At 54.8% G+C, this 10,135-nt stretch overlaps 1 protein-coding gene across 1 annotated transcript in view; it reads left to right on the forward strand.

The window, feature by feature from the left end:
- The window catches only part of LOC108448492 (BTB/POZ domain-containing protein KCTD8-like), a 19,780-nt gene extending 10,059 nt beyond the window's left edge, over positions 1–9,721 (forward strand). Inside the window, exons 2-5 of the mRNA XM_017741583.1 lie at positions 566–622; positions 3,299–3,421; positions 5,514–5,609; positions 8,892–9,721. Of these exons, the coding sequence (XP_017597072.1) occupies positions 566–622; positions 3,299–3,421; positions 5,514–5,609; positions 8,892–9,385 (770 nt within the window). The 3' untranslated portion in view covers positions 9,386–9,721. The remainder of the gene's footprint in view (positions 1–565; positions 623–3,298; positions 3,422–5,513; positions 5,610–8,891) is intronic.
- The last annotated feature ends 414 nt before the right edge of the window (positions 9,722–10,135 follow it).

Consider the following 10,135-nt stretch of genomic DNA (forward strand, 5'->3'; position numbering starts at 1 on the left):
CCTCAGGCTTCCAAGGAGCACAAGGGCGGCTCCTTTGGAAGTTCCCCATGGGAAAAACTTGGGCTGTTGTGATGCCCAGGCTTGATCTGATCCCAAATCTTCCTTATCCTATGGAAAGGGATGCACCAGGACGTTGTCCCTGCTCCTACAGGACATCTTGGATCAAAAATCCCTTTCCAACCATTCCCAGTTTTTTCCGATGCAGGGGCATTGCTCGCTGAAATTGGGATGGGGTTGAGCTGCAGAACTTTTCCATGGATTAAGGGGGAGTCCAAAGACAGGAAATGTTAGGAGGAGCCCAGATATTTTGGAAAAGCACCGTAAAACCTGGCGGGGCTCATGGCACATCCACAGGGAAAATCCCAGGAAATGGTTTTTCATGGGACACAACCCCAGGGCTCGTTTTCCTTGCATCCCGCTCCAGGGCGGGTGTGGATGTGGAACACCAGAATTCCACGATTTTGGAGCAGGATCCAGACCCACACATGGGTGTGTGGGTGTGGAGGGAGGTCACCAGAATTCCATGATTTTGGATCCAGGTCCAAACCTTCTCCTTTGTTTCCAGGTCCTGTTGCACGAGGCCAACTCTCCAGGCAGCTCTCCAGGCACTGCAGCCTTCCAGGTAAATCCGTGGGAAAGGATGTCCTGGGAAAAACCTGGGAGTGGGTGAAGGAGGAATCCCAGGGATGGGAGTTTCAGCAGCGGCTCTGTGCTGCTCGTGATTCCCAAGTGTCCCAGTGCTCGGTGGCTCCTCGGTGGCTCCCATCCCTTCAGCACATCCACGGAATATCCCCGAATCCATCGCGTCTGTTGGACAGCGTGGATTTGAGGCTGGAAGTGGAGCTGAGCCAACGCCTTCCAGTGGTGGCTTTGGAATCTTCCCAAATCCTGGGATTTACTGTCCTCCAAAGGTGATCAGAGATGGCATCGAGGGGAGGTTTAGGGTGGATTTTTGGAAAATTTTATTTATGGAAAGGGTTGTCCAGCCCTGGCACAGCATCCATGGATCTGCAGGATTCCCAAACTTCTTTAATTCAACCAAAGAGGATCATGAGGGAATGAAATATCCCATAGAATTGGAAAGAAAAACTGGGATGAAGTAGGCCTTTAGTTCCATGGATTTGACCTTAACTGTATCCCAAAATTGGCCTGGGTTTGCTCAGGTTTTGAAGGAATTCCAGTTTACACCATGGCAAAATGCCATTGGATTTTTTTATAGGATCCGTCCCTAAAAAAGGAGGTTTAATCCCTGGAAAAGTGATGCTGGCATGGATTTGGATTTCAGCATCCTCCTTTGCAGGGCAGGATGGAACTCTTTGTGTTCCAAATCCAGCCTTCCCATCCCAAAAAGTCCATACAAAAACGGGAACAGCAGCAAGTGCCCAGCTGGAATTTGAAATAAAATGGGATTCATGCCGTTTTTCCGGTGGAGCCGAGCACGGACAGCCAGCACATGGAGGGTGTTTTGTTATCCCTGGGGGGAGGGAAAACCAGGACAGCGCAGTTCCTCTGCTCCCACTTTCCTAGGGATTAACCCAAAATCCCGGAGAGACGAGAGGAGGTGCTGGAAGACAAACAAACTTCCAGAAAGCTCTGCCAAGGTGCTCAAAGCCTCAGGAAGGAACAAACCCTCCCTCGGCTGCTGGCGCTGCTCCAGGCTCTGCCTCCTCTTCCCAATCCTATTAGAATTAGAGGGATAGAGCTATAAGAGGAAAAGCCCGGCCCTAGAGCGGCGCTGACAGCTTGGCCTTTAAACCTTTAATAAGCGCCGGCTGCGGGTCAGCACGTGGAAGCAGGAATCCAGCGCCCTGCAGCTCTGCTGGAATGCTTGGGAATACCTGGAGAACCCCAGCCGTTCAAATGAAACGCTGGAGTCTCAGCGTCGCTCTTATTCCACGGAAGATCTTTCCCCTTCCACTGGTGTGGCAGGAATTCCATTCCAGGCCGCTTTCCCGTGTCCTGTCTGGATGTTGTTCCACCCTCTCATCCCAAAAGGCTTTGGAATGCTCCACTGGAATGGAATTCAGCTCAGACTCCCTCCCCCAGGACTTTGGGACTTAACTGGGTGCAAAACCAGCCGCTCTGGGATATTGATTGGAATTAGGACTGGAACGTTTCCAGCTGCACTGGCGGTGACCACAGAGCCTCTGGATGGAGATGGTGGTCCTGGGAATCAGGAGGCCCTGGTTAGAGCCTGGGAAGAGGCAGGAATTGTCTCAGGAGCCACAGTTAATGAGGGAGGCCATTGGCATGGGCTGTGCTGGGATCCTGCTGCCATCTCCTGGAGAGAGCATCTTCTTCTGGATCGTGGTGGATCATGGAGATCCAGCCTGGCCAGGCTGCCCTGGGCAAATCCCTGATATCCTGGTTTCCAGCAACCACCAACCACAGAATCCTGCTGAGCTGTGGGGTTTTGGGAGCTGGAGCACCCCGTTCCATCCCCTGCTTCCCATGGCTGGGTGGAGCAGGATTGGTTGTGTCCCAAATCAGGGTGGCCTTGGCCAAAGTCCACCTCTGGAAGAGCAGGGTTAGATGGGATACTGGCAGGGAATTCCTGGCTGGGAGGGTGGAGAGGTGCTGGGATAGAATTCCCAGAGAAGCTGTGGCTGCCCCTGGATGCCTGGAAGTGTCCGAGGCCAGGCTGGACGGGGCTTGGAGCAGCCTGGGACAGTGAGAGTGTCCTGGGTGACCTTTCTGGGTGACAGTTCCGTGATTCCCTCTCTGCCTGCTGGGAAGAGCTGTGGAACTGGAACAATCATGGGATTTACCGTGCTCTGTGCCAACGGGATGATCCCACTCTGATGCTCAGTCATGGAGAGGCAAATCCCTTGGATGGGGCAGGAACCACAGCTGGATCCAAAGCCTTATCCGGGCCACATGGCACACGGAAGAGTCTGAGTGGAAATGTCGGGAAAGAAAACAACGGGAAGCTGAGGCACTAATCTCAGTTTAGGATCAACACTTTGTATTCCTCCCTGTTTGGAAATCCATGTAAATGAGGCACTCTCTGGAAAGCCAGGGAGAGAAAGGCTTAGGAAAAAGGCAGGAGAGCAGGAACAAAGCAGGAGGAGCAGCAACGCCTGGTGGGAAATGTGGGATGTGGTTACAGGCACTGCCCAAAGCTGAAGGATCACCCCGAGAAGGGTTTGGGAAGCACTGGGAGTTTTCCTGATCATTCCTGGGAACCCAGCGTGGTGCTCCGTGAGGTGCTTTGGTTCTATTCCCATCTATTCTCTTCCCACATTCCCTCTGCACCATTTCCCTTCTAAGATTTTCTCCTTTGGGTGTTGATTTTTAGGAAGCTCCTGGCTCAGCCTGCCTGTTCCTGAGCCTTTGGAACCGGAGCAGAGCCCCAAAAAACCCATGTCCTCTTCCGAGCCCATCCTGGACCTCAAGGGAGACACGGCAGAAGCACTTCCAGGTGGGAACCAGCACTTCCAGGTGGGAACCAGCACTTCCAGGTGGGATGCAGCTCAGGCTCACCAGGAGCTGCTCCTCTTGGAAGAATTCTTGGCAAAGCTTTGCCATCCACGCTGTTGATCACTAATCCCAACAAATAGGCAGGTCTTAGAATCATGGAACTATTTAGGTGGGAAAAGACCCTCAAGATCATCGCCCAACCATTCCCAAGTGTGGCACTAACCCACGTCCCCAAATGCCACATCCCCATGGATTTTAAATCCCTCCAGGAATGGGGACTCCCCCCCTGCCCTGGGCAGCTGTGCCAGGCCTGGATAAACTTTTTTGGGGAATAAAGGGTTATCCAAAGGGATCGGCTTGGCAAGAAGGGAAAGCTGCTTTTGCTCCACGTGATCCCAAGCCCTCCACCCCAGGCAGATGTTTTGCTGCTGTAAAGCAGGATGGCTCCGTTGGCTGCACTTCCAGTGGCTCCCATCATCCCAGGGCTCTGCTCCGTCACCGGAATTTGACCTCTGGTGTCTGAATCCATCATAATTCCTGTCCCAACCATAAAGCTGGAGTGGCTGCTCTGGAAAAGAGTGAGGCAATCGAGTGGTCACGCAAAGTCTTGGTGTGGGACAGCTGTCGTCCATCACCCCCCTCAGCTGGCTGCGCTTCCAGAGGCATCCCACAGCTCCTCCCGCTGATTCCATCCCTGTTATCCTGAAGGACTTGGCAAGGAGCTGCAGCATCCCAGCTCCAGGAAGAGCAAAACTCCTTGAACACGGAGAGAAGGCAGCGAGAGCTGGGAGACCTCTGGAGGAGGGATTTGGGAGGCCTTTGGAGATGGGATTTGGGAGTGGTTTAGATCCCGGCGGGAGTGCTCTTTTCCCTGTTCTCCTGGGAATGCCAGACCTAAGTTAGAGCAGATGTTAAATTAACCAGTGAGAGGGAATATCCATTGCTAAATGTGTATTTTACATACATGGATAAAAATAAGGGGGAAAAACACTTGGACTGCACAGATCCACAGGAAACAGCCTAAAACTGACAGCAGAGCTCCCGAAAAACCAAAAAGGGGATGTTTGGGAAACAAGAACAGCTGCACGGGGGATGGATTGAATTGCAGGAATCAACTGTGATGAAGCCAAAATTCCAGCCCCGAACACCGCTCCCCTCCCTCAGCCCAGGGAGGGCAGGAAACCAGGAAAACCAGGCGGAATTGGAGATGAAAGGCGCCGCGGGATGAACCGGGAGCAGTAATTAGGTGCTGATGGATATCGGCCCCCTCAGGGGGCGGAGTGGCGAGGGCTGGTTTAGATCCCGGCGGGAGCTGGCCGCGAATTAAAGGCACAAAAACCTCGGGCGGGTTTGTTCCAGCTCCAAGGGATTGAAGTCCTGGATAACAAAAGGTGGCTGGAGCTGGATCTCCATCTGTCAGTCCTGACAGACACGCGGATTTAAGGGCTAAAAATGTTGGAATTACGCAGCATCCCATGCCCGATCCCGCCGAGCTGCGGCTCTCCCATGCTCGGGAGTCATGGAATAGAATCCCAGGCTGGTTCGGGTTGGAAGGGACTTTAAAGGTCACCTAATCCCCCGTGCCATGGGCAGGGACACCTTCCACTGTCCCAGGCTGCTCCAAGCCCCGTCCAAGCTGGCCTTGGACACTGCCAGGGATGAGGCAACGCAGCCACGGATTCCAGGCTGGAGGCTTTCCCACATTCCAGCCATTCCTGCAGCGTGTGGATATCCACAAGCACTCAGCAAACACTGATTTAATTTAGATGAGGGATCTCCGGGGCATTTCCTGCGATCACATTATCCCTGCATGGACCTCGATCCTGGCACACATTCCCAGAGCAGCTGTGGCTGCCCCTGGCAGTGTCCCAGGCCAGGTTGGACATTGGGGCTTGGAGCAGCCTGGGATAGTGGGAGGTGTCCCTGCTATGGCAGGGGGTGGGATGGGATGAGTTTTAAGGTCTCCCCCAACCCAAGCCATTCCAGGATTCCATGATTCCTATAAAAGATGGAGCTGTGAGCTCCACACCCACCGGGTGAGGTTTGTGAGGACATCGCCAGCATTTACGCATTTCCCGATCTCTTCCTCACAGAGAACCCGGCAGGAGCAGGGGAACAGAGCCCCTGCCCACCTAGGGACCCTCCAGGGCATGGACAATCCATGGAACACCCGGAACCAACGCCAGCAGGTACCAGCGTCCAACTTTCCTCCACTTTGGGGAGCTGCACCTTCGCTCCAAGGAACCTCAGCCCTCGGAAGAATCCCTGAAATCCCTGAAATCCCTGAAATCCCTGCTCCCACCTTGCCTCCTCCTGGCAGCACCCATATGACAGGGGAAAAGCTGGATTTCTTTCCCAAGGTCTTTCAAGAGGTGCCTTTTGCTGTTTGGATTTCCCCCCCCCACCCCCAGCTTCTTGCTGAGCTTTTCCAACAGCAGGAAAAAAGGGGAATCCAGGGAGAGTCGAGCCGGGTTTTCTGGCATTTATGTCACGAGCTTGGGGCTCCAACCCCTCTGTGCACCTGAGCTTGGTGCCTCCTGCCAAGGGACTGGCATTCCCTGGGATCCAGCAGGGATCACTGGCACTGCCAGGGCTCCGGGGCAGGGCCTGGGTACCCGAGCAGATGGACCCAGCTGCACAGGAAGCTCCCAGTGCTGTTGTTCCTGGCTGGATTAATCCCATAAAACAGATCAACCCAGGCAGAGTCAGGTCCTGAGACTGACGGGATGCAGCTGGTTTGGATTGGGCACTGGGATGTTGTGGATACACCCTGGATACCCCCTCCCCACGCTTCCCAAACCCAACGTGCTCTTCCAGCTCGTTTGGAAAATTGTATCCATCACTTTTTGGCCCACACCACCCAAGTTTAAGAGGCTGGAAGGAATTTTAAGAAGCTTGTAAAGGAACTGAGGCGTTCCTGGTGCACCCCAAGCCATGCGCTGCTCCTGCTTTTCCCATTTGAACACTGGACGGAAGAGAGCTGCTGAAATAAAGCCATGGAAGAGAAACACGGAATGGTTTGGGACGGAAGGACCTTGAAGCCCATCCAGTTCCATCCCTGCTGCGGGCAGGGACACCTTCTGTGTCCTGTGACCAGCCCCCTTTAGGCTCTGAGGTGTCCCTGTGTCCTTCCCTTCTCCAGCTGGGCACCCCCAGCTCTCCCAGCCTGGCTCCAGAGGGGCTCCAGCCCTGCAGCAGCTCCGGGGCCTCCTCTTTCCTGTAGCTTTGGACAAACATCCCAGTTTTTCCCCAGGTTTATCCTTCCTCACATTTCGAGCTCTGTGGGACCAGCCCCTGACTGGCATTAAGGGGGTGCCACCCCTCAGACGATCCAAGGACACTCCACAGTCCCGAGTGTCCCTCCCAGCTGCCGGACTGGGAACAGGGATCAGCCTGGCTGATTTTTCTGATCCTTGCTCCCCCAGATTTCCCTTCCCTGGTGCCACTTTTGCTTTAGAGCTCCAATTAAATTCAGCAGCGACACTTCCGAGCAGCCCCGTGGAGCCGCTGGAGTCCTGCTGGGGGCAATTATACGCTCCCAAAAAAATCCGCGCGCTGGTTTTGCGGGAAGCCCACGCTGTCCCCACCCCTGCGGCTCTGGGACAGCGCTTTGTTATTCCAGAGGCTGTGACAGGGACAGGAGCTCGGGCCCAGGCTCACAGCACGGGATTTGCTGCTCTCTGACGCTGCTTCCATCCCCAGGGATGTCGCAAGGTCCCAAGGGCAGGGGGAATAGGTCATTCCTGGGTGATCCCGAATGAGGGATCTGCAGCTCACACTCCGTCGGGCTCCGGGATTTCCTTCCTTTCCTTTCTTTTCCTTTCCCACCATTTGCTGCAGAGACCCAACCTCTCCCAAAATAGCCAGGCAGGGATTTTTTTATGAGATCCTGGAAGGAATGGCTTCCCAGTGCCAGAGGGCAGGGCTGGATGGGAGATTGGGAAGGAATTGTTCCCTGGGAGGGTGGGCAGGCCCTGGCACAGGGTGCCCAGAGCAGCTGGGGCTGCCCCTGGATCCCTGGCAGTGCCCAAGGCCAGGCTGGACATTGGGGCTTGGAGCAGCCTGGGACAGTGGGAGGTGTCCCTGCCCATGGCAGGGGTGGCACTGGATGGGCTTTGAGGTCCCTCCTAACCCAAACCATTCCCTGATTCCATGATTCAGTTCCATGATTCCATTACTCTGTTATTCTCTCCTTTTATTTTGTTTCCTGAAGGATTCTCCAAGCCCAGCCCAAACAAAGAGTTGGGCTTTGGAGGAAAAGCCCATCCATGGGCAGAGGCAGAGCTGGGTTCCTCTCAGGCTGTTCCTCTTCCATGGCTTTATTCCAGAGGCTCTTCTCCTTCCAGTTTTGAAATAAATGGGATGAGTTTAAGGTCCCTCCCAACCCAAACCATTCCAGGATTCTGGGATTAAGAGCAAGGAGATTTCAGGAGTGTGGAGGTTGTGGGTTTGTAACCTTGCCAGACCCCCCAAAGGACACCAGGATGGTGGGATAGGAGGAATATTCAGGAGCCGTCCCCAGGAAACCTGGCTTTGCTTTCAGCCTGGTGACCTGAACAGTTCTCTGTGCCTCAGACAGGAATAATGGGATGTAAAATTGAAAACTTTGGAGAATAAATGTTATCCTTAACCTGCCACAGTCGCGGGATCCTCCGGGAGCTGAGATGCTGGAGAGGAACTGAAGGATTTGAATTCATTCTCCAGCTCAGCAGGAGGCTCCTTCTGGGAATTTGGGTGCTTAAATTCCCCAGCCTCAGCTCCACGTTTCCCAAAAGCAGCTCCCAGGTTCACAGATAAGATGATTAAAACAACTTCAAGGCTTCATCCCATCACTCAAAGAATCTGGGGCAAAGATCCATCCCTGTAACTTCCCGGAGAGATTTGCCAAAGCAAATTCAGCCTTCAAGTGTTCTGCTCGCTGATGGGTGAAAAAAAAACCCCCCCCCCAGCGCCGGCAGAGCTGGAGCTGCTCAGCAAATGTCAAAATGGAGAAAAAAAAGAAGAAGGAAAAGGGGGAAAAAAAATCCAACTCTGTCCTTACAAAGTTTTCAAGGAAAAAGAAAAATCCCCCCTGACATTTTCTGCTCCAGTGCAGGGGGTGAAGTGTAGGGTGGGGAATTCAAAATGGGAATAGTTTATTCCTTGTTTTGTACCTCTGCCACCGGATGTAGTTTTAAAAGGATTCCCAGCAGGTCTCTTATCTCCCTCTCCCTTATCTCCCTCATCTCCTTCATCTTCCTCCTCTCCCTCTTCTCCCCCATCTCCCTCCTCTCCCTCATCTCTCTCATCTCCTTCATCTTCCTCCTCTCCCTCCTCTCTTTCATCTCCTTCATCTTCCTCCTCTCCCTTTTCTCCCTCATCTTCCCCATCTCCCCCATCTTCCTCCTCTCCCTCCTCTCCCCCATCTCCCTGATCTCCCTCCTCTCCCACATCTCCCACTCCTCACTCTCGTCTCTGCTCTCCTTCCCCAGCCCCCGAGGACGCCGCGGAGCCGAAGGAAAGCCCCGGGACGAGGCAGGACCCGGCGGACTCCGGCGGTGGGAACGCTGCAGGAACCCCCGGCCCTGCCGAGCCCTTCCCGGCTCCACCCATGGACGAGCCCGTCCCGGGCAGAGACGCTCAGTCAGAGGCGAAGGATCCCAGCCCCACCAACTCCCTGCCTTGGCCAGAAGCTCCCGAGGAATTCCCAGCCCGCCCCAACACCCTGGACTTCTCCAAATCCCTGAAAAAGATGGAGGAGGTGAAGCAGGAGGGGCAGCGGCGGGGCAGTGACCACACAGCGGTCAAGGAGAACGGCGTGGAGGTCACTCCGGCCACCACCACGGCCACCAGCGAGGAGCGCCGGGCGCTGCAGTCCGAGCTGGGCAAGTGCATCGAGGAATTCCGCAGGATCAAGATCCCGGTCGCCTTTCCCAACAAAAAACGGCAGTGGCAGAGCGAGCTGCTGAAGAAGTACCAGCTGTGAGAGGAGATCCCGTTCCCATCCCAGGGAATGGCGCTCTCCAGGCTGTTGGGTGTCTCCAGCGCTGTTCCAGTGGCAGCACAGGTTGTCCATGCTCCCAAAGTGAGGAGCGGAGGTGGCTCATGAAGCCCATCCAGGTGTTGGAAGGGTCACAAGCCTGTTCCCACCACGGTCATCGAGGGGATGCCCCATGTCCTCAGTGGCACAGGCACAGCTGGAGGGGGTAGGACAAGGAATGACATCCAGGGGGATGTTCAGGGCCCGCAGAAATTCCCACATTTCTGAGACCGAACTTTCCTGGCGCTTCAAACAATAAAATCGAGTCGGTGTCCGAAATGAGCTCCAGTCTCCTCATGGCTTGGGGGCAGGTGCGGGAATTTGGCTCTTCACAACTCCACAAGGGGCTTGGAGATGGAGTTTCCTGAATTGTTTGGCCCTTGGGGCTGTGGAGGGGGACACCGGAGCCACATTTTTATTCCTTTTATATGGAACCGGGCTGGGAAAGTGTTTGGGGAGTGTTTGGGGAGTGTCTGGGGAGGCGTTCAGCGAGGTGTTCAGGGAAGGGTTTGGGGAGTGTCTGGGGAGGTGTTCACAGGGACACGCAGAGCCAGAGCACTGAGATGACCCTGGGCAGAGCTGGGAGGCAGCAGAAGGCTCCAGACCCACATCATTCCCCACACAGGATCCCCATTTCCCGGGAGACAGGAGCCTTGGAGCTCAGCAGAGCACGGCAGGGGCTGAGCTGTTGGATGT

This window comes from Corvus brachyrhynchos, unplaced genomic scaffold (genome assembly GCF_000691975.1).
Source record: "Corvus brachyrhynchos isolate BGI_N302 unplaced genomic scaffold, ASM69197v1 scaffold351, whole genome shotgun sequence".
In the NCBI taxonomy this organism is placed as follows: domain Eukaryota; kingdom Metazoa; phylum Chordata; class Aves; order Passeriformes; family Corvidae; genus Corvus; species Corvus brachyrhynchos.